At 33.1% G+C, this 25,016-nt stretch overlaps 1 protein-coding gene and 1 long non-coding RNA gene across 6 annotated transcripts in view; one reads left to right on the top strand and one right to left on the bottom strand.

Moving 5' to 3' along the window:
- The window catches only part of LOC146997159 (uncharacterized), a 120,476-nt gene extending 111,899 nt beyond the window's left edge, over positions 1–8,577 (top strand). For both annotated transcript variants that reach the window (XR_015041163.1, XR_015041164.1), the window contains 2 exons: positions 7,587–7,775; positions 8,397–8,577. This is a non-coding gene — a long non-coding RNA (uncharacterized LOC146997159). The remainder of the gene's footprint in view (positions 1–7,586; positions 7,776–8,396) is intronic.
- The window catches only part of ninaC (STKc_myosinIII_N_like and MYSc_Myo21 domain-containing protein ninaC), a 232,689-nt gene that overhangs the window by 168,751 nt on the left and 38,922 nt on the right, over positions 1–25,016 (bottom strand). For all 4 annotated transcript variants that reach the window (XM_085816858.1, XM_085816856.1, XM_085816857.1 and 1 more), the window contains exons 3-4: positions 10,277–10,381; positions 6,854–6,953 (exon numbers count right to left, since the gene is read on the bottom strand). In XM_085816858.1, coding sequence (XP_085672984.1) covers positions 6,854–6,953; positions 10,277–10,381 — 205 coding nt within the window. The remainder of the gene's footprint in view (positions 1–6,853; positions 6,954–10,276; positions 10,382–25,016) is intronic.

Raw genomic sequence — 25,016 nt, forward strand, 5'->3', positions numbered from 1 at the left:
GTTTCTAGAAATCAATTAGCAGAAATCTATCATTACTGTGGTCAACCTGTGATTTTTTTGTACCTGATTTTTCTACAATGTCCTTGTTACATATTTCCCTATAAAGATAAAGGTTTTAATTTTATTTATGTAGGCCTCCTTACAAAATATTTTTCTAGAGTATGAGGCATTACATGTATAAAAGACGTTACGAAAGAAAGACTCATTTAAGAAACATCAGTCAATGGAAAGAAAAGAAAATTTGTACTAAATGATACTTTAAGCGAAAGATTTTACACTACACTTACAAATATGTAATGATTGATGTATTTAATATACAGCAATTAAGAAAATCGAAGTGTTAAAACTCTTAAGTGATCTTTTGATATTACAAGTAAATTATTATAAATCAAATTTAATATAAGGGAAATATTTCTAAATTTTGCTAATGTAATTAAAAGAAGTATAATACTGTACCGTACTTCCTGAAACTATATTTTTTCATAAAAAGTAAAAAGTAAGTTTAGGTTCTTAAGAGAAGAATCTTCTTGATTGAGATAAAATTATTTTGGTTAATTTAGAACGTATTTTAGTAATTTAATTTTGGGTTGAAATTAATATTGATAGATTAGATACAGTAGGGGAGAATGAAACATTTGTCTGCAGCTGAAACCATTTAACAGATAAATACTTAAATTAATTGTAACTATATTTAAAAATACTCTTTTTCGCTCAAAGTAAATGAAAAACGGTTTTGTTTGGAAACTGTCTCGCCAAGATCACCCATGTTAGGAAAACAATCCTCACGAACATTGCCCCTAGTAATGTAACCTAATCTAATTTAATAATCTATAGAGAGCTCAGTCTCCTGGTTAAAATCAAGCATTTTTCCTGCGGAACATAATATTTAATTTTAAGCTTCATGATAAAAATTAACAATATTTTCCATTACGTCCTATGTTCTTCATTCGCATTTTATATGAACTTTTAATTATTTTATTCTATTTACTATTAATTTAAACAAAACATTTAATTGCATTAATTCATAAAATAATTGATTAAAATTAATGTTTAGCATTTTGCATAGATGTCATAAATAGTATTTAACTTTTTTCTCATATAATTCTAAGTACATGCAGAGAAAGAGTTTATAATACAATAAAAATAATTTGATAATTTTGAAAATGAACATCAAACTGTTCTATTGGTTATAATGAAAAAAAAAAAAAAAAAAAAAAAAAAAAACACCTTTTGAGAAAGAGTTTCTGTTTTACTTTGTTTATAAAAGTAGATATTGCAGTTCGAAGCATTTAGAGTATATAATAGTCTGCAAACATGCAAATAATAGAATTGAAAAAATTATAATTTGCATAAAATTTTACACGTTGATTGAAAATTTGTGCAATTAATTATATTACATATTTATTCATTTAAAGTTTTTAAAACAAGGCTGTTTATTATTTACACTTGGAGCATTTATGAAGTATTTGAAAGAACATTTCTTATAACATACATAATAAAAGAAGACAATTAATTACGTTGCATTTCCCGAATTTAGCGCTGCGAACAGTAAAATAACACGAAAGGCTGGTTCTTCCTTTTGGAACAAATTGCAATCAAAATTTCAGCTTTAATAGAATTTTAATGATTTTAATGTTCTTTCTTGGAAATTACAAGCGTTACATTGTGAAACGTATATATTATTCACTTTGAAAGAAAAAAATAAAAGAACTAACATAAGGGATATAGCATTAAAGGAAATGGTATTCTTCTTGTTTGAAAGTCTGATACAAAATCTATTGAATTTAGTTCAAACTTCGCAATGCAACTGCACAGTTTCAGGACTAAAATCGTAAAAAATGCAGATTTGAAAAATATTATTACTGCTTAGCCTTCTACACTCATTCTTTACATTACTGTATGACATTTAACAAATTCTTAGTATTTCTGGATGGTTTTGCAGGACTCGGTTTTTAGAGAAGTCTTTGATTCTATTTTTACATTAAATGAAGAAAATATAATCACCTTGTTCAGTCTTTAGAATTCTTATCCTCAAATAACCACTGCACATAATGAGACAAAAAAAAAATAAAAAAAAAAAAACTAACATTTAAATTTTTTTCTTTAAAGATAAATAATTTAATGATTATCATTTGTAATAATTATCACATAACTATTACTTTATAAATTTTGATTTGAAAGATACACTGTTAAAACTTTATAGATTCACTTCGTATAGAAATAAACTACAGTTTCCCAGTTTTTTTTGGACGTAAAAATGAGCATTTTAGAAACAAAAGCCGAATAACATGTCGTCATAGGATTTGACAGCACAGCTTATCAGCTTTTATCTTCAAATGCAATGTCAAAATTTACCAGAAAACTAATGTTACAGTTTAATTCAGAAGATTTGTGTGCAGAAAGAAAATAAGTTTCTTATAACATACATACTCATCTTATTGCTTTTTTCACTGTCAGTTAAACCAGGTTCTGACTCAGGAAGTCTGGGCGATACACATTCTTCAAAACTCTTTTTTCCTAGTTTTTATGAGTAAAACAAGGATTATAAAGAATTACACAAAACATTTTGGGACTCTGGATCCCTTATCTTCGTCCTTATCGGCTTATGTGGTAATTAGGTGCTTTTATATGTGAATTATATTTTTTATGCACTTTGATAAAAATTAATGAGTAAAATTGAGTAAATATCTTTCTCGATACAAAAACGAAGTTACTTTTTATGCAACCAAAATATATACTCATATCACAAATATCTATAATACTCATAATGTTTCGTGCATTAACAAATTCTAACTATTTATTATATTTGAATTTTTTATTCTTTTAAATAAATTAAATTACAGTATTGCTTACAATGCAATACTTGAAAATAAATCGTTAAACCAAGCAAATTTTGAACGGGTCAGCAAAGGGGGATATGTCAAATTGGTGCATTCCCCTTTGGTAGCATATTTCCCTTAACATGCAGTGAATAAGGAAAGCGGATATGCCACAGGAAAAATTTGACTGTAATTCTATTTAATATTTCATCTACTAATTTGGATTATCACTTACGATTTCAGAGAGATTAAACAATAAATACATGACTATCTGTCATGTATCTGGCTGCGGTTAGCCAACCAGCTGTCTACCTCGCGGTAAGAATCCAGCAAGTGAGACAGACGAAAGCTGTCTGCAGAAAGTGTGGTAGGGCGTTTACGCCTGAGTTCGAGTTTCGATTTTAACCAGCTTGGTTGATTAATTTGTAAGGTATTAAACAACTGTGTTTCATTGGAATTATTTTCTTAAATCATATAATATCAACGTCATGTAAATATTCGTACATAAAAGTTGTGCTTTTATATAATAAAGGATTCATTTTCCAATAATGTATCTCTGCCATCCCGACAAGCATGACAGCATGGTGTCAGGAGTGGGGTATCAGGAGTACAAATTAATCAGCCACGCTGGCTGAAATCGAAACTCGAACTTAGGCGTAAACCCCCTACCAAACTTTCTGTATACAGCTCTCGTCTGTCTCACTTGCTGGATTCTTACCGCGAGGTAGACAGACACTCCAGACGAAGGACCTCCGTCTCAGGTCCTCATTATACGGGACCCATTCAGAGTTTGGAACATCGAACGTCCGTGGGACCTCGTTCTCGCGGGCGCAACCCCCGCAGTCCCTGCCTGGCTTTTACGAAGCATTGGGCAGAACGAAAACGTTGCTATTTTGAAACTCTGTCACCTTGCCTCCGGGCACCACTCCATCGGCAAAACGACATTGTAGATAGGTGCTCTGTCCACTTTGTCAATCCCCGCCACGAGAACTGAATGGGGTCAAACCCCAGGGAACTCAGTCGATAAATCTTCCATATAGCTCCCCCAGAGCCGAAGGAACAGACACGACAGTACCAGTAGGGTCCCTGCCAAACCTGAAACAACCTGAGTACAATACTCGGGCTCTAGTCCTGTGAAGACAAATTATATACCACCGTGGTTGAGACTGCCTAGGTACAGATACTAACCAGTACTTGCTAAGTGTTCGCCTGAGTCAACCCCCCGGGGGGGGGACCGCGAGGTAGACAGCTGGTTGGCTGGCCGCAGCCAGGTACATGACACTATCTATTAAAGAAAATTTTAAAATCTTAGAATTCATTGAGCAGAGTATTTGTTTATTTATGCAATCATTTATTTTTATACTTAGTTGCTTTTACAAATAAAACTCCAAATTCTTTAATTAAAATATGACAAGCATTAAGTCGGATTTTCTACGGTGCTGACGATTATCACTCAAAGTCTATTGAAATTGCGAATTAATGAAGAAACTTCTAGCAAATGCAGATTTTATTAATATGTTTATTCATTGCTTTAATTTGTTAGTAGATTTTTTTCCAGATTGAAAAGTTGATCTATAAATTTTAGAATTTCTTTACGGATTATATTATTTTGTGGATATACCCTTACTGGTATAACACAGCACATTTTTTTTAATTATTGTGATGCACACGAAGGCATATTCAAAACAGAGAGCTGTCTCTGTACAGGACTTTTAAAGGGAACCAAGTTACATATAGAGAAAATAGCGAAAACTGACAGCTAATTCACCGGATTTTGAAATCAGATTGAACAATCGGTTTTCAGCGACTTCACTTCTTGGACACTGGTAGAACTTGACTCCTACTTAGAAGTCAATATTTCTCGAATTTAGCTTACGGATTATTGAACAGATATTATCACTCTAATTGGCAGATGTTCAGTCATTCATTCAAAGGAAAGGTTTCGGCAGTTGAACAATTTAATTTCTTTTAATATATATCTGTAGTATTCATAGCACCAATAGTTATGAATCTGTCTGATAGTCTCCTATAAGGTCTAAGTTCAGCACCTTTTGGGATTCGAGTATAATGGTGACATAACGCATCATTTTAAATTAGCGAAATCTGAAGGTTATGAAAATTCCAAGCATATCGTATCATGGAAAATCAGGGTAGAATAAAAGGAGATCTTATATGGTATTTAGAATTAACTTTTTTATCAAGTTTTAATTAAAATATAAAAATTCTAGTTTTGTTCTATACTTTTGCTTTTATTTCAGTACAATTCTAAGAGAAAACAAACTGTAGAACACTGTTGCAAAGAAATACCAATTACCAAAATTGAAAGTGAAGGAGTTTACGTTTTGTAACTATCAGCACTTTTAAAAGAATGAAATAAAAATGCCCCAATATTCAGTCAATTGTTAATTCAGAAAATAAGAAAGAATAGTTTTAGACTTAATGTGTAATTAATTTCATTCTGTTGTACTTTTAAGAATATACATTTCACTTTGAACCCTCTAAATTTTAGTTAGTGTAAAACTTTGCAGATATTCGTTCGAAAGCATGTGCATTTAGTCTGAAAACACAATGACGCTAAAGAGTGTAAAATTGTATCTCAAAGTGATAAAAATTTCTAGAATCGAAACAAAGAATTCCAATATGCAGTGTTGATACTATGTGATTTTGTTCATATTAATCGAGGATATCAGTTGAACAGTGCATTCAAATTTCAAATTTGCTCTGATTAGGAAAAAAAAAAAAAAAAACAGAAATGTAGTTAGATTCTGATATCGGAAAGACTCTGAATTTTCAGGTCATATGAAAATGCTCAAGAGATATAAACTTGTGTAATATATGAGTACATTGTTCAAGCATTTTTGGGAAGTTAATTTCTTGTTTGTTGAATTAATACTTCGCAAATGTTAGCTTAAATCGCATCTATATTTGCATTTCCATAGGTATTGTTCTTTCGGAACTGTAAAATAAATTATTAAAAGCTGAGTTTATGTCATATACATGAGAATATTCTATGTTAAGCTTTATTATGATTAGGTCTAGGTATATAAAAGTAATCTACGAGAATCTTTCGAGATTATTTAAAATTATTTAATTACGAGAATTTATTTAAAGCTGAGAGTTTTACAAATAATTGCATATATAAATTAGTGTTTATTCATCTATTTAAAGAATATGGGTTTAAAATCGGTATTACCATTTCTGGTTTCATACCACTAAAACAATAGCCAATATTTGCAAAAGTAGTTACATGGAAATTTTGTCTGTTGAATATTTTGCCCTTTTGGTTTGGGTTATTGCAGCATTAAAATGCCAGAGGGATCGAATGTGAATTGAATCTAGTACTTCCTTACCTGCACATAGATATGAGGCTTTGCTACAGCAGCCATAGCCCCCATCTTCATGATTATTTTATCGACTGGGTTAACGAATTAGGTGTTCATTGCTATTGGTTATTTTTAGCATTATTTATATTCTCCACTGTGCTTCTTATCATAAATTAACAGAAAAAAAATTAGAAGATTTATAATCCTATCAAAAGTAATCTATGATGAAATAATTTTTAATTATTAAGAATATTGAAGTAATTGTCACGCTAAAATAATATGCATTATAGTAAAAAAGTATCTTAATCCATTATGAATTTAAACAAAGAAATAAAATGATTTTTGTTCATATTTTTATGGATTACTTGAAGCTTACTTCATACACTATAAGTTTTCATTAGCAGTTTTCTCTTTACCTAAATATTTAAATTGAATATCAATTGAAAAAAATGTAACTTTTATATCTTTAACCAGTAAATATCTATAATATGGTCAAATATTTTAATTGCTTGCGTATATTCGTCAGTGTTCAACAATATTCTCTAAGAAACAACTCTCTGTTCTCAGACATGTTTCGATTTTCACTGCCGTTAGCATACGCATTCTTCATAAATATTGCTACGGTCGAACACTTAATATTCTACGTTGACATATTATAATGCACTCTTTTGTCGTATGTGGAAAGAAAATACAAAAGCTTAAAACACTTACCATAGTCGATTAGTTTTATGTCACCCTCAGTCGAAAGAATAAAATTCGACGCTCTGATGTCTCGGTGAATAATATCATTTTGATGGAGGTTATAAATTGCCTGTCAAACATTTACATAATGAGTTGCATATATTACAAGTTATTTATCTTTCTACAAACAAATATGCGCTAAAAATTGGTAAGGGATACACTCCAAATTTACAGATTAATAAAATGTTTAGCTTTTATGCATATTATATTAGGAAGTGTTGTCAGGAAAAACTAGAAAATGCAGTTCTTAAAAGAAGCATATTCACACTGTCAAAGTTCCTCTCTGTATAAAAGAAGTTTTTATTATGATATATTTTAGTACCTTTCAGGTATACATTCTAAACAACCATAAACAGTACATAATTCATGACTCTGTATTTTTTCTTTACACGTTTACATACTAGTGGGACGACTCCTAAATTTTCGCGATTATCTTAAATGTTTCAAGTAGGAATAAGAGGAAGAAAAACAAATTTTATTTAACAGTAAAAGTTTTTAAGTACAACAATATATAAAATAAACATTTATGAGTAACAAAACTAAGATTATAAATTTTTAAATTACTTTTATATATTTTCAAAGGACAAGAAGCAATTTAATAGATGAAGTGCATAATTTAAAATTTAAAATTTCCTTCTCTGAGTATAATTTAAAAAAATGCTTGAATAACGCTTAAAATTTCAGTTTAACAGCCCTTTTACAGGCGGGGGCAAATATCTTACCACTAGACAATTTGTTCTCTAGCAGCACACGGAAAATTATTTACTAGTGTACGATATCAGGAATTATCCTCTGGAACCAGAGCTTCACATTTTCTCTAAAAGATGGCAGTAGGGGCCACGTAAACTGCAACATTTCTGCATTCACCCAGTTTTCAAGCAAAATGGAGAGGGTAAACACGTACGCTTTTTCTTATTTTGTTGTGTAATAATATATAAGAATAAGTTAAAAGCTATATATTCACATATTTTGTATCTTATGCATTTAAAAAAATAGCGAAATATTTTGTTTTATACATATTTGCGTTTGGTGGTAAAATATTTACCACGGCACGCTTAGTGATTTTAGAGGTGGTATATAATTTGTTCTAAAGTAAAACTGTGTTTCGATCACTGCCTGATCGAAACACAGTTTTACTTTAGAACTTTACATGTTTTACTTTGCATGTTTAGCTTTAGAAATAGCATTTTGTTTGAAATAGCATTTTGCATGGTACTTGATTTCTTTGTATACATATATATTCTAATACTTTTATATTGTCATTTCAATAATTAATTGTTTCTAATATTAATTATTATAAATATTATGGAAAATAGTTTAGCATTTATTTAGGATTTTATAAATATTTATGCATTTAGAAATTAGAATTAAAATATTACTTTAGTTAGAATGCTATAATAAAATAAATAGAATATAGAATTAGAATGCTAATATAAAGGTAATATACTGATCAGTATGTTAAAGTGATTTCAAAATATAAGTAACTAATTAAATGTAATGAATATTATTTTAGGTAAACGCATTGAAGAAATGGAAAAAAAATAACCACCGAGGAAGCTGTAGAGCTCTATTTTCCACTGTCTTCAGATTCTGAAGATTCCGAAAAAGGACTCCCTCACGCAATAAGAACTGCAGGCTTTTTTGGGAATCCTAATTATGATGGGAATCAATAAATTAGCTGCTTTAAATTTGTACTAGTCTTCTGACTATTTTTTCAATAATCAGGAAATCTCAATGGCAATCAAAAGGCTGTACTTCGAAATAAGCCAGGATTTGACAAATTACACAAAGTGCGTTCTTTGATCACCCGTTTAGAAAAAAAAAATGCGAGAAATATATTTAAACTCATCAGTGCAATCTATTGATGAAAAAATGATAAAATTCAAAGGTCCAGAATGAAACAATATGTGCCAGGGAAGCCTGTAAAAGGAGGATATAAGATTTGGGCTAGATCAGACGCATCAAATGGCTAGCTATATTAGTTTGAAGTTGGGGAAAAAAGACGATGGTTCCATTTCTGAAAGTTTGGAATATAGAGTACAAGTAAGAGATCAAATAAATGGTAACATCTACTATTTTATTTTCTATTGGATGCTTCTCTTATCATTTCATATATTTTATATGTGGACTTCATAAAGTGTCAAGAAAGTCTCATCTTCAATTTAGGTTGAGAGTAGCTCGCGGCCTAATAGGAGGCTTCTCTAGTAAGAAACGAAAACTAACAATCAAACTGGGTATCAGCGTAAAAGAAAAACACTATTCCGAAATCCGAATAACTAATGTTGGAACCCACAATGCCAGTCAGAGGAGAAAGTTCATGAAACTCAGTAGAAGTATTGCATTTGGTTATACGTATTTATTTCTATAATAAATTGTATATGTGAATTTTATATTATAAATTTTATACATATTTAAATAATCAAGAATAAATAGTTTCCATCAAAAAATACATGTTTATTTGTAATATTTTTGTAATTATGATTTTTTTCTTTTGCACAAATCAGTAAAATGTGATTGCTGATACCGGGCGATATCTTGTTTATACATATTTGCGTTTATACATATCTTGTTTTATACATATTTGCGTTTATACATATCTTGTTTTATACATATCCACCACTATTACAAACAACAACAATAGAATTTCAAAAATAGTATTTTTAGTCATAAACGAGCTACTTTTTCCTAATAGTTGTATAAAATATCAATTTTGAAAATAAATGGCTTGGGCCCGTTAAAGGGTTAAAATTCAGCACATATGTCTGAATAATTCACTTGGCAGACAACTGGAATCTATACGTGATGCAGCGTTTATGTACAGCGGTATAAGCTCCTAGAAACATCTAGGACCAGTTAATCGATGTTACCCTTTTTTCAGAACCATCGAGAGGATTTGAGAGTCAGTTTCCAGAAAAGGCACCCCACTGATTACTAGAAAAGTTGGGAAGACCTTGCTAAATGTCATACTTTAAAATAAATATACAATACTCGTACTTAGTCAGATAGCGATTCTTGTGATCCATGTATTATGCAAATTGTAGTAGTCGCTTTCCTGAAGACGAAAGAAGATCTGAATGACGAAAATACGTTAAAATTCGAGTTTTACCCCTTTACCGAGTTTACACCCCTTTTTTCTTGCATTTCATTTAAACTTATTGGATTGAATAAAATCTACTTCGTCGATATCGCATAAACCACAATAGAATAAATGCACTCTTTTAAAATTCACTATATTTGTTTACCATAGCGACACTCTGGCCCTAGGTTCACTTAACAGTATTACATTTCGTTCATTTTTTAACTCAGAATACACAAAATTTATATCATCTTAAAAATTATCTAATCGTTGCCATACGTTCTGTTCAACTAAAGGATATGATGAATTTTACTTACTAGCATAAATATTTTCAAGAGAGCTCCTATTTCTTCTTCAGACAGAGATTTTCCTTCTTTTCTCAGCCATAAGAGAAGCTCCGAAATTGGAACGCCCTCGCACAACTGTTGAGAAAAATACACATATTGTGGCAAATGAAAATGTTAATTTAATTGTAAGATATAAAGGAATTTATATGCATTATTTTTAAAATCGAAATTGTTTTGCAATATTTATTATCAACATATATCTAATTTGAACTGAAAGGATAACTCATTTTAATAACAAAAAATATTTGTAAGTCATGGAGATATGATACTTTGTGTAATGCTCTCTAAAAATAATACTCTGTAATACTTTCTCTATCAGCAACCTATTATTAAATTGCAAGAGCTACTAAAGAACACATACGAGTGTTGAAAGTTTTATTAGTTCAAAATTTGTAAGTTATATTGATCTTCCAATATATTTTTGCATTAATTTTCTTATTTCATAGGCTAATTAAGTCATTAGCCTATGAAAAATCATAGGTAGTAAAAAGGGCTTTGCTGATTTTAGATCTTGCACGCAGAGCGTAGAGTACCGATAGCGTGACTCCTTCGTTCAACACTATGCCGACTTGGATCACCCAAACAAGAAGCCTCTGCTGAATATGGTAGGAAACCTCTTATCTTCAGCTATCCACCACCCTTAAAAAGGTGGATAAAAATACCTTACACCACCCTTAAAAAGATCTCCTAACAGTCAGATTTTGTGTGCCTTTGCTCCATTTATATACAGTGATGACAAATATTTAAGTCTTACAAAGAATTTTCATCTTCCCCACTATGTCTAGGTCATGTTAGAGAGAAAGGTTACTTTTAAAAAGAATATTATGTTTATCAATATTGATGTTTATTTATGTCGTTATAAATACTGGCCGATGTACATAAAATATACTATTATCTATTTAGAAGATGAGGAAAATTAGGTTAATTATTGAAAAATACATGAAGGCTACCTACCTTAAGACAAGAATGAATTCTTGGGGAAGAAGTGATGTGAATTCCTACACTTTCAAGGGTGTTTTATTGAATATTTCTTGAAGGTATAGAAGTAAAATTGCATTGGCAGCAATCAAATATTTTTCCTTAACAGATGGACTCTATTGGGAAGCTAGAAGTACTAAATCTACGCGAAAGTATTATTTTCAATTTTGTTTCTAAATTATCTGTTTCCTAATTGATATTATTAGTCCAAATGGCGTTAGCCCAGAAATGGTATTAATTTCGTTTTTGCATTTTTCGTTGAAAACTTTGAAAGACGATATCACTTTTCAAATTGTTGACACCAAATAGTAACATCCTGTACTATATTTAAAGAAATTAAATAATGAAGAATCTGCATAAATGTATATATATTACTCTCACTGTGATAAAACAACGGTACCTAAAACGATTACCTTTTAAATAGCGTAATCCCCCATTTGAGTATGGGCATCTGGAGGCCCAAATTTGGAAGTTGGAATTTGTTTTATAATCTGTTTCATATTTTGTAAAACTTTAGCAAATTTTCGATTAACAAACTCAAAAGTTTCAAAGTGAGCAATGGCAACACTGTCTGGCAAAAAACATTTTTATTTCCAGCACGTGAGACTGGGTATAGGAGATTCTAAAGATATGCTCTTTTCAAATTATTTTGTGATATTGCTGTTGAATTGAATTTTACGATTTAAGTACGAAGAACATGATATTTAATAAAGGTAACACACAAAATGTTAAAAAAAGCCCATTTGAGCGTAATTTTCAGATTTTTTATTTTTTACTTTTTACTTTTTTATTCTATCGTTTTACTTACCGAGTATCATTCTGTAACCTTTCGTTAAAAAATTACTTTTATTTATAACTGCATTTTTAATCTAAATGAAATTTTCTTCATATACTATAAAGGAAGTACAGATGTAGAAATATATCTAGAAAGTATTGCCGCGAAATTTATATCTCACAGTATTATAACTCAGTAAAATAGACAGGCAAGAAGAAGAGTTTTACTGCATTTTTTAAGGTTCAGTCAATGATAATACTACTAGCAGGCACAATAACATTGTATTCATATTTCTACTTTCATTCAGCAGAGACATTCAATATTCCATTACATCGAACTCAAGTCATTTTCATTTCATATACCAGAATGCATTATTGAGATTCAAAGTGCTCTACTCTTTTAAGCAAGAAGAGTGTTTTTGAAAATCTTTTACCTCCCAGAAGCAATAAAAATTGACGTTTGTGTTTTACATTTGTTTCCGAGTTGATTTATTTAAAACAGTCTTCATAAATGAAGGAGTAAAATCGAATGGAATATGTTTTGTTTAATGAAGTATAGTTAGTTATAAGAAGAGAAAAAATAGATGTGGTCTAACAGTTAGCTTTATATTACTGTAAAATGTAACAATTATCAAATGTCTGCGGATAGATTTCTCTAATTATCAGAGTCGTTTCAGATGATTTAGCTTCATATTCCATACCATGTTATGGAACGGGATGTGAAGATCCCGTCCCAATTAAGGAATGCCTTGCCAATATATTCTTATACGGATGCCACTGCACTATTAGTTTTATTAAAGCAGAGCTGTAAATCGTAATAAAATGTAGTTCGATTGAATCAAAGGAAACTGAAATTAAAAATTAAAAATTATTATTTATATTTGTTATTGTAGCTTAGCTCTGTTAAGTTAGAATAATAAATATAAATACCTTCTGGACTAGGACTTCTTGCTAGCTGAAGTTAAATCGCGCCATTAAAAGTTTGAGCCAATCATAGTTAAGTCCAAACTCTGTAGTCTCAAGCTACGAATCCATTTTAAATTTGTAAATTTAATTTTTGTTATTTAAAACATGCGAGTGACGGTGTACGTACAAGTTGTGCCTTCATTTAAGTTCAAGCTTTAATAGAAATGCTTATTTATAACCTTCATAAGGCTCTGCCGTTCTTCCACAGATGAAGTAAGAGTCCCATAAACATGAGTACATATTAACGTTAAAATAGCAAATGCATCATATAAAATATTTTGGTATTAGACATAGAGTCAGTTCCAGTTCCGTCAGAGGAGAGACAACAAAGTTAATGATCGTCAGAGAAGGGTCAACAAGGTCGGGTTAACCAAAAAAACTTATTTTGTAAATTAAACTGTTTAAAATGACAAATAAATTACTAATAACATTTGTCTGCTAATTACATTATTGGTTATATATGTTTTCTATGATTTTTAACTGCTTTTCGAATTAATGGTAATTCGAGCTAGCAGCGGATGGCATCTTGGGTAACACTCGGAAAACAAATAATTAGCAACTGATTTTATAAAGCGCTAAAACAAGGTATAAAGGAAAAATTATCTATATGCATTTCCCATGATTTAGATGTATGAAAATGTTTTTGGCAAATTGAGAAAAAAGAAAATTTTAAGAAGGCAAAGTGCCTTTGAGCATGTCACGTGAGAGCCAGTTTTCTCCTTTACTAACTTTGAATAATTTTTTTTTAAATTTGGATTTATTAGATTACGGAAGCACACACTAATGCTATCTGCCTATGAGGTGAGATACTTTATAACGTAACCTGTTTCGTGTTCATATTACACATGGGGCGAACTACGAAGTTTCCCATCTAGCCAGTTCATTCGGAAGGATGTGAATTCGGATCAATCTGCCACTGTTCAGAGGTTTTTACCTGCTTGGCCAATGGTGGGCCTGTTAATTTTGATAGCGGCCCTAGAAATACTATTGTTACGAAGTTTGTATTTAGCTAGCTATTTCTAGTAGAACTTGTAATTAAAATTGTTTTATATTCCCGTGCAATGCAGCACGAGACTTATTTGAAGAGAAAGCTACGCCAGAAAAATTAAAATATAGAAGTACGCGAATTTAACATTTTAAGAAATAGATATCTCGTAATTGAACTCTTTTGCTATCCAGAAAAATCGAGAAAATAACAGAAAATTCTCGTGCTTTATTAAAAAGCTTATAAAAGCTGAAGGAAAATATCTCAGTTCAGTTGTTTTATAAGTTGTTTTCTTGTTATTGTTTCTGCTGTTATTGACTGTAGCGAATTCATGATGAGATCGGATTAGCGTTTTTTAATTAAGTTCTAATAAACGTTTTAAGAGTTTAAAATATAATCACTGTGAAATATTATGATATTGTACGAATCTCTCTGAGGAAATTTCTTATTTGTTGCGATAAGAATAAATTTTATTCACTTTTAATCGGAGTTGTACATTCAATTTATTATGAATCCGTACGCACGCAACACACTTTTAATTTTGCATCTCATTAAGACCTGAGAATAGAAGTATATATATCTAGTGACTAGAAGCAGTGCGTTTTTTGATACACTGAGAAAAAAGTCGATACGTTATAGCCAAGATTATAATGTTTAGGGAATAGTTCTTTAGAACTTCACCAGCAGTTAGAGGTGTAGGTGAAAAAGTTATGACAGTAAAAGTGAACAGTGTTAATCGCTGTTATAATAATTCAATAATTGCATTCAGTAATTCAATAATTGCAGGACAGATATTCAAGCATATTATGTAATTTCAAGTAAGGATATATTACTGTTTAGGCTCAGACTGCGATTAATTAGAAGACTTCAATATTTCAATAGTTTAATATCGATTTTTTAAAATTTCGATTAGCTAAAATGGAAAGACTCATTTTTATAAGCACTGGTGAGAAAATATATTTCTTATTATTTATTCTTTGATTTTTGTAATCCATATTGGGTAATCTAAACTACAGTCAGCTGGCAAACTGATACAAATATTAACATGTAATTTAAGAAGCCCAGTCATATCAAATTAGCGGGAGGAGAGGTCCATGATTTAAATTGTATCGAAACAGAAAAAAATAATTTTATTAAATTTTAACTTATTTTTTTAAGATGCTTTTGGTTATACAAATTTTTATTTTAGTTCTATATGTGTACTATCAACCCCAGTTTACCGGAATGCTACCGAGGATGACATAGCCCAAATTTACGATTCGTCCGAATTGAATGAAAAAAATATAGGCAAAATATAAAATCCACATTAAAATTAATAATTTACATGTTTATAATTAATAATTTATAATTAATAATTTACAATTACAATTAATAATTTATATGTATTTTCAAGGAGTTTAATCTCGAGAAAAAGGTTTTTGGCTATGGAAATTAAATCAGTATTTTTTTAAAAAAGATAAAAGATACCTCATTGTAAATAACGAAAGAATAAACATGATGAGAGATGAGGAAACAAAAAGTTATAAATTACAGTAATGAAAAATATTTACGACAGGATATCACAACTGAGTTCAAAGTCACATAAAAAATCGTTTAGGACTTTTTCTTTTTCTACACAGTTTTAATACAGTGTGTTCGCAAAAGTCATTACCCGGACTCTATGTTCACAACCGTTGATTCTAGATACATGCTTCCAGTTAAAAAATGTTTTAAATGATGAAAATATTCATGTTTCGCGAATTTTAACTTAATTTTATAAAAAATTAGGAAATCATTTTTATGTGTTCCTGCGATCTCTATACTTATATTAGGAACATTCTCTGATCTTTGTAAAAAGTAGAGCATAAAAATGTCTATAAGGTATTTCTCCGCCTTCTTGGCATGCCTTCGTGGAGTGGTGGTCTTCACGCTGGGCACGTATTCCAGAAGTGGTCCGATTCTCGGCGAAAGCATTACCCACGCTCCCTACGTGCCATCTGCCTACTTCCATCCTTAGGTAAGGTGTACGAAAAACTCTTAGTACAACGTCTTGCTCACCACCTTCAAGTTACCAACTTCATCAGCCCAATTCAATATGGCTTTCGATCAAGACTGTCCGCACTACAAGCTCTGGAAGAGATTGCAACATTGAATTCAACAGGACGCAACAGCTCCACACAGCGTTCCTCTCAATCGATCTCAAAAGCGTCTTCGACACGTTTGGTGGCGCGCTTTGGTGGTTGCCATCAAGCAAGCGCTCAGAATAGCTGAATGTCTCACAAACCTGTATCACATATTTGCCAGTTACTTCAAATACCGCACTTTAATCATTGCATCATTGCCCACAGCCAAGGTATAAGGGTTCATGTACGGGCCCTATACTTTGGAACATAACTTTAAATTCTATTTTAACTGCCAATCGGCCATACTACGTACACCTTATTGCATATGCTGACGATGTGACATTTCTCGTGAAAAGACGAACTCGAGCAAAGAAGCACAAACATCTGCAGTCAGTTTACAGCCCTGTGTCATAACCTAAAACTCAAGATTTATGCAAAAAAGTCAACTGCCTTGATAATCTCTAAGCCGCTTACTAACCCCACACGGAAACCGCGCATCAAGCTTGAGAGCAAGAGCATCAAGATCGTCCCAGAATTAAAATTCTTAGGTCTTATATGGGATAAAGGTCTGACATGGATCCCTCACTTGCATTACTTAGAAACTAAAACTGAAGCCGTTGCACGGAAGGCTCGCAGATTTCAAGGCGCGACATGAGGACAAAATCCCAACTTTCGCAAAATTCTTTACACCACTGCTATTGAGAAGATCATCCTTTATGCAGCTGCCATCTGGCCTCAGACAATGAGAAGTCGATTATAAAAACAACTGCTCATAATCCAACGGCAGTTTGCTCTTAATCTGTGCAAGACACACAGGAAAACAGCCACTAACGCCGCCGTTGTCCTCGCAGGACTGATTCTCCTTCATATTCGAGCAGAACAGAAGGCTGCCTATACCAGAATCATTCAGCTAAGATGAGATGCCAGTTTTCACAACATAACATTCAGCCCAGTACAGTACGAATGCCCTATCAACGCCATGCTCACGCACCCAGGGCGTAAAGGCTTGGGCACACATGTTGAAATCAACAGCAATCTTCACCATCAATACATACAAGAAGCAGACCTTACCATATTTACAGATGGCTCCAAGGCCTCCGATGGAGTAGGCAGTGCCTTTGTAATTTTCGATGGCGCACATATAATTCACTCTTGGAAGGGTTATTTACAATCTTGGAACAGCGTTTTCCAGGCAGAATTAGCTATAACAGCGGCTATTGAATACGCTCTGGCTTCACCCTGTTCTTACATCACTATTTACTCAGACAGTATGTCCACTCTTCTGGCAGTCTTAAATTATAACTGCTCCTCTCCACTCATTATCAACATACAGCATCTTCTGCAAAGCAATGCCCATAAGTACATACAACTAGTGTGGGTCACAGCACACACAGGTCTGATAGGCAATGAAACAGCCGACAAACTCGCCAAAGAGGCAAGTAACAACATAAACCCAGGAGGAAATCAATATTCCGGCACCTCTCTGTTTCTTGAAAAAGGTGCTGCTTCAAAAATTTACCCTAAAATGGCAACAGGAATGGGACTTAAGTAATACCGGGAGACGTACATACGATTTCTTCCCAGTTAACATTCCAGTTTCAGTACATACGATTTCTTCCCAGTTATTTGTGTGACGGACACGTGTCTGTTTATTTTCTTCACTTTGGTATTTCCGAAATTGAAATCTGCCGTCTGCGGAGCAGAAGACTCCCCAGACCACTACGCCTATCAATGCTCTCTCACCAACGCCACTCACCTACGTCAGTGCTTCAGCGATGTGGACACTCACAGACGCTTGAGTAACTTTGCATAAGATATGTCAGACTATTATCATGATTGCAGCCTTGGGACAGGACATCTGCCATAAGACTTTCTCTCCCTCCAGCTGCCTGTTTTCTATTTCCCACATCTGTAGCCATTGTACAGCCACCTATCCCCTGTAATGCCATGTTTTTCACGTAACTCCTTTAATTCTTCGATAAGCGCTGGATAGTGGAGGACGAAGGGCATACACCTGCTTACCTCCGGTAGACGTCAGGTGCCCAGTTCTCCTCACCTGTCACCTGCATATTTTTCAATCTCTCTTGCTTCCTAAATTACCTAATGTCTCTACTGTGGCGCCCGAACTAAAAGGGTGTTGGATGATGATTCTCCTCACCCAGGATTTGTCGAATAAGTTCCCTAAAACCCCAGTCGCCCTTTAAGAGGAAGAGTATATAAGGTATTTCTCCCGCCTTCTTGGCATGCCTTCATGGTGAGGTGGTCTGCACGCTGGGCGCGTATTACAGAGGTCCATGGTTCGATTCCCGGCGAAGGCGTTGCAAATTTTTCATCTTTCCTGCTTCCAAAAAATACCTAATATCTCTACAAGTCTAACTTCCATCCCACAAAAATTGACCGAGATATTTAATTCCCAAATCAGCTATTTTTGACGTCATAGTTGCATGGATGGGTCTATTAGCAAATAAATTCAAAAAATTCCAGGCTGATTTTTTTACTCCTCAAGTGTCATTCAAAAACCTTTTTTGCAGTGGGTTATTAATTAATGATCTCATCATATTTGGAATGCCGAAAGCATTTTCACTCAAGTAATTTGCAAGTTTTCAAAGGATAGAAATACATTATTAATATTCTCATGAAGATTTAATACTTAAAAATCATAATCTGATAATCGTGCAAAAAATAACTGAAATTAAAATATTTTTCATTTTTAAATTAATGCAAATAATGCTACGAATTAGATTCGTGTCAAGACATAAGCCTGCAGTATTTCCTAAAAAAACATTTGTATAAGAATCTGTGAATAAGATCTCTATTTTGAAAAGGAAGTTATCAATACTTTTCACAAGAATCTGCATAAAAATGCTTGTCTCTCTTAACATTTGAAACTTTAATCTCTTTGAAACATTAATCTCTCTTAACATTTAAATTTTTTTTCTAAAGTGATAGTTTATTTTTAGGTACGCACATACGCAAATATTTTACTCTTCAACTTGCGCACGCCCCCTAAATATGATTCCTAACTGTAATATAAAATATCTCTCTCAGTTTGTGTCCTCAATCTGTGTTCTCGAGAATCACATTTTTTGCGTTTTGTTTCTTTTATGATGAGGGTAAAAGTTTCCTAAATATAAGCATGGAAACCGAGAGAACATATAAAAATATATATTTTTTATATTATGTAAAATTAATTTTTTTAAACACGTAAACATGAATCTTTTCTTTATTTAAAGCACATTTTTAGGTGTACGTACAGGCTGGTCGTAAAAATTTTCCCAATATATGAACCTCTAGCGACCTATCCGCTCAACGTACTGAAATAAAATTTCAGTTAAAAATAATAATATTTCAAGGTATGCGTTGATTGTAATGATTTAAAACAATAGAGCTGTCACGGTTACGGTTACAGTGAAAACACTCCGAAATCCTTTAATAACAACACACTTATTTTTGCTGCACAAATTAATAATCGCACTGTAAAACAGAAATGTCGTTGGAATGATGCACTTATGATAAAAACTGCCAGCATTAAACATTTGAAAAGCAGAGTATTGCAAAAGTACCAATGGCAGAATAGAAAGGAGAAGGAAAAAATCTTTTATTGGAATTACAAGTTTCCAACGTGTACAGTGTTTCAAGATAGAGTCATCTACCGTAACGTTGCAGTTTCGTGGCCACCGCAATGCCCCGCCCTCACACAGATGGATTATTGGTCTTTGGGTTATTTGAAATCTAAGTTGTACACATCAAATCCACGAGATTTGTCGGAATTGAAAGATATCATAAAATGTGAAGTTATACAGATTTCTCCTGCAATGTTACATTCTTCATTGTTGTGAACAATATCCGGCATGCAATGCGTTGTCATCTGCGAAGGTAAGCACGTTGAAAGCTTGTTAATTCCAATCGAAGTTTTCCTCCATTTCTCTCTTGTGTAGTCATTGGTCCTTTACAATACTCTTCTTACAATACTTGTTTTAAGCCGGCGGCATTCGTCATACATGTATCGTTCAAACGACATTTTTTGCTTTTCAATGCACTGATCAGTTTGCTGATGTTTGCTTTTCAATGCACTGATCAGTTTGCACTGATCAGTTGCCATTGGAAACCTTCGAATTGTTTTCAATGCAACCTTAACTGTGAGATCTCTGTTCCCTTTAATCATCACAATCTCGAGTGCATACCTTCAGATAAGAGTATCTGGAATTTCATTTCTACTGATTAAGTGAATAGACCGTTACGGGTTCATATATAAAAAAAGTGGGCCTTTTTTTTAACCCCCTCGTACATGTCTACGACCAGCGGTTGGACAGTCAAGGCCGAGTAAGTACTTTTTTATACAAGTTATATATATATGTTACCGCGAAAGACCGACATTGAAGAATGTCGACTTTCACCGGAGAATGTCAGCATTCACCAAATGCGTCGGTGAAATATCGAATATTGCATTACATTCTTGTACATTCGAACCCTCACCGGTGTATGTCGACAATACAGATATGCTCTGGTGTGTCGAAAAGAGAAGAGTATATGTACACGCTGTCATTGCAAAAGGAAGTGTTCCACAAATAAATGCAGTCGTAAAAGCAAGCGCCTCTTGTGCAGTTCAAAGTGTCATAATACACTCATGTCCATAAATTAAGGATAATGCAAAATCAGGCAAAGGAAAAGTTAGAAGCAAAACAAATTTGACTTATTTGTAAAGTTTATTTATTATACAAAAGGTAAAGAGCAAAAAAAGTCATTGTGACGTACCATCGGTTTGATATTATTAAAAAAAAGCGATTTTTTCTCCCTGGAGCAAATTAAAAAAAAAAAAAAAAAAAAAAAAAAAACTATTTACAAAAAACCAATATTACATGGTTGGTATGATTGTTAATACATTGTATGAGTATCAAATTATCTATCTGATCTTGGGGGATATTACACCACTCAAAAAGCAACGCTCTCCGAAGTTCCGGTAGACATGTAGGAGGAGGTTGACGGGCTGCAAATCGTCGGCCAAGCATATCCCACACGTGCTGTACTGGATTAAAGTCCGGTGAGAATGCTGGCCAGTTCATACGGGGGATATCCTGCGATTTAAGGCATTCGCTTACGATGTTTGCACGGTGAGGACGGGCGTTGTCATCCATAAACACAAATTGTGCGCCCATGGCGCCCCGACACAAAAGTACATGTTGTTCCAGAATGACGTCCCGATAGATTTCGCTTGTCATGGTTCCAATTTGAACATGCAGGTCAGTTCTGGAACCCAGAATAATTCCACCCCAAACGAGCACTCCTGCACCACCGTAACGGTGTCGTTCAGTGATGTTTTCTTGGTGGTAACGGGTACTCCACATGAACGTCCGGCGAGAATCAGACTGCAAGCTAAACCTGGACTCGTCGGAAAACATCACACAAGCCCACTGTTGCGGTGTCCACAATGCATGCTCTCTACTCCAGGCTAACCGCAGGCGACAGTGAGTTGCAGTAAGTGGAACGCATCTGACAGCATATAGACCAATCTGCCCAAAGCGTCTGTACACGGTCTGCCTTGAAATTGTCGTACCAGTGGCTGAAGAGAGCTGACGAGACAGGTGTGAAGCTGTGCTCCGCCTGTTTCTTTTGGCAGTAACTGCCAAATACCGGTCCCCATTCGGCGTTGTAACTCTGGGGCGACCTGTGCTGTAACGTCTACTCATATTACCATCATTTTGGAATCGTTGGCAAAGCCTGTAGATGACACTCTGGGCAATTCCAAGTTCGTCTGATACTTCCAGTTGGTTACGCCCACATTCCAGACGGCCGATAATTCTACCATGTTAAAAATCATCCAAATGCGTCCTTTGTGTCATAACTATTCGGTTATTGCACTGAAATGCTTATAAAACGCCTGCGAACAATTTTACTTCTTTGCCTGTATTCCTTATATATCACTCTCTTATACTCTCGTCATTGTGACGTACCATCGGTGTCATCTGGTCACTTCCTGAAATTCGCATATGATTCTTGAAGATGTGTGTAGTGATTTTAAAGGGGATATATTTATTTTAGAGTTCGATTTCCGCATGACTCCGAATTATCCTTAAATTATGGACTTGAGTGTAGTTTAAGTTGTTGAAATAAATAAGATTTGAATCACGTAATTTAGTAAGTTTTTAACTTCTATTATTTTCCTTTCTCATTTTGAATGTACTGTGTGTTTTAAGTTCTCATGTTCTTAAGTTTTCATTATAAGTCTCAAGTGCGTTTTTTCGCGACTGAATTACGGAGAAGAAAATATAATATTCTTATATGTTCAATATTCACCATTAGTACATAGTGAATGTCGACATTTAGCGTTGTAAGTCAGAAATAAGAGTAATTAGAAAATATTTCGGACATACACCACGCGACTATGTGAATGTTGACATTCACCGGTGAAAGTCGACTTTCTCCAGATTTTGGTGTTTCACCGTAACATATATATATGTTACCGTGAAAGACCGAAATTGGAGAATGTCGACTTTCACCAGAGAATGTTAACATTCACCAAATACGTTGGTGAAAGATCGAATATTTGACTACATTCTTGTATATTCGGACACTCACCGGTGTATGTCGACAATCACAGATATGCTCTGGTGTAAGTCGAAAAGAGAGGTCATAAAGTGCCATAATAGTTTAAGTTGTTGCAATAAATAAGATTTGAATCACATAATTTAGTAAGATTTTTATTACTGTTATTTTATTTTCTCATTTAGTACGTACTGTATAATTAAGTAAGTTTTTAACTTCTATTATTTTCCTTTCTCATTTTGAATGTACTGTGTGTTTTAAGTTCTCATGTTCTTAAGTTCTCATTTTAAGTCTCAAGTGCGTTTTTTCGCGACTGAATTACGGAGAGGAAAATATAATATTGTTATATGTTCAACATTCATCATAAGTACATGGTGAATGTCGACATTGACCGGTGTAAGTCGACATTCTCCAGATTTCGGTGTTTTACCATAACATATATATCTAAATTCCGGGTTATGTGCAGTTAAATTACGTGTTGCTAATTCAACTCCAAAACGTTATGACACAAACTGCTTTTACTGTTGTTAAACCACACAATTTTCTTTTTCTTTTCCGTATAAAAGTTTGTTTCGCATCTTTATATGCGTTGCCATAATAGTAATTTTCCATCCTTTCTCAATAAAGTAATTTAGCCTTTTTTTATACATGTCCAGTTAAGAGGGACTTGATTGTATTTTTTCATCCTTACAATAAAATTTGAAGCCTTATGAAAAAAAAATTATTAATCTTTACCAGTGAATGCCAAATGCCATTTAACATAGCTTGCTTGAATAAAAAGAAAAGAAATATGCTGAAGTAAATGATAATAATATCAGTATATTTTCGAAAATGCAATAGTAACTTTAACAAATTTTACGATATAATTTTAAAAATAAAAGATAGTTTCAAATAAATATTTGGGAAATACCCACACTGAAATATAATCCACTTCAGTCAGAATTGTGGTTAAGAGAGATTGCCGCATACATAAATAAATCTCAAAGAAGTCACAACTGCCTTATAGGTTAGAGTTGCCTTTAAGGTACCCTTGTATTATTGCGAAATTGTTGTTTCATTTATCGCCAAGTTGTTGTCTCATTTATGACAACCTGAGTAGTTGAATGCTATGGAAACCCTATTATGACGTAATTGGTTGCGGTGAATTTGAATCATGGGGAAAATTTGGAAAATGTGTGTCGGATTTTAGGTAAGGGTTTGTTGTGTGATGGATTATTTGTTGTTTACCCGGTAAATTGGCTGAATGTGGTAAGATTAATTTGACGTTTCTATAGGATTTTGAGCGAAAGGGAAAAAACGATTAATTGACTGGTGTGTAAATGAAGGTTTACTTAGTAGCCATTATTAAGTGTCCTGTTTGGAGGAAGAAAATGCGTATGGTCGAACATCGGATATTTTCGAACGGAGGATATATTTTACTCTTATTTTTGTGAATTTATGTGGCTACATCAGCATAAAGATTCTAGTTCAGATAATTTTAGGAAGTGTTTGGATGCTGTTAAGGAATTGTGTTTGACTGAAGACGCGTAAATTCGTAAATAAGGTAAGTGGATATTTCCTTCGTGTAGTGATAAGAAGAATTTTTTTTATGTTATTTCATTGTTTAATTTAAAATGTAGTTTATTCAGATTATATATTTTTTTGTTGGCTGCTTGCTCCTTTAATTTTTTAAGTGAATATAGTTTGATGTGTGGACAAAGTCAAGGGAGTGCGCAAAGCCTAGTTTGTGAAATTCTCTGATTTTTTTTAAGTGAAAATAGGTCGATGTGTACATGAAGTCAAGAAAGTGCGTAGTGCCCGTTTTGTGCAATTCTGGGAAGTTGTTTTAGGTGAAAATAGGTCGATGTGTACATGGATACCGCGTTTGTGCAATTCTTTCTCTTTTTATTTTTGATTTGTGAAGCGGCTATTTTTGGGGCAAAAATTACCGCTACGCAAGCCAAAATAACAAGTCAAAGAATTGCACAAACTCGGTTTCCATGTACCGCCAAAAATCACCAAGTTTCGCCAAGGCGTACCCTAAAATATACTTTTACCTGCCTCATATATAAAGACATCTCAAAGAAGCCGGGGAAGTTAACATCTGTGCTTTTATGAAATGTGAGAACATAAAATTTATCAACCCGAAAGCTCTGACAAGGGCTAGTAAAATTTTCTGTCAGATATCTTCGAATATCATCCCCTGGGGTGTTTCCCTTCAAATTGAGGAGGGAATTTAAATGCACAGTTCTCGCTTTCTATGCCAGAATTTAATGGTTTGATTACACTTAATTAATCATTATGAAACATAACCTAACTAGTTGAAATTGGTTTAAATTTTAACAAATCAGAAACTGATATCGAGCTGTAAAAAAATCCAAGC

This window comes from Stegodyphus dumicola, chromosome 5 (genome assembly GCF_044657685.1).
Source record: "Stegodyphus dumicola isolate Sdum_Otavi_A_Nest chromosome 5, ASM4465768v1".
In the NCBI taxonomy this organism is placed as follows: Eukaryota; Metazoa; Arthropoda; class Arachnida; order Araneae; family Eresidae; genus Stegodyphus; species Stegodyphus dumicola.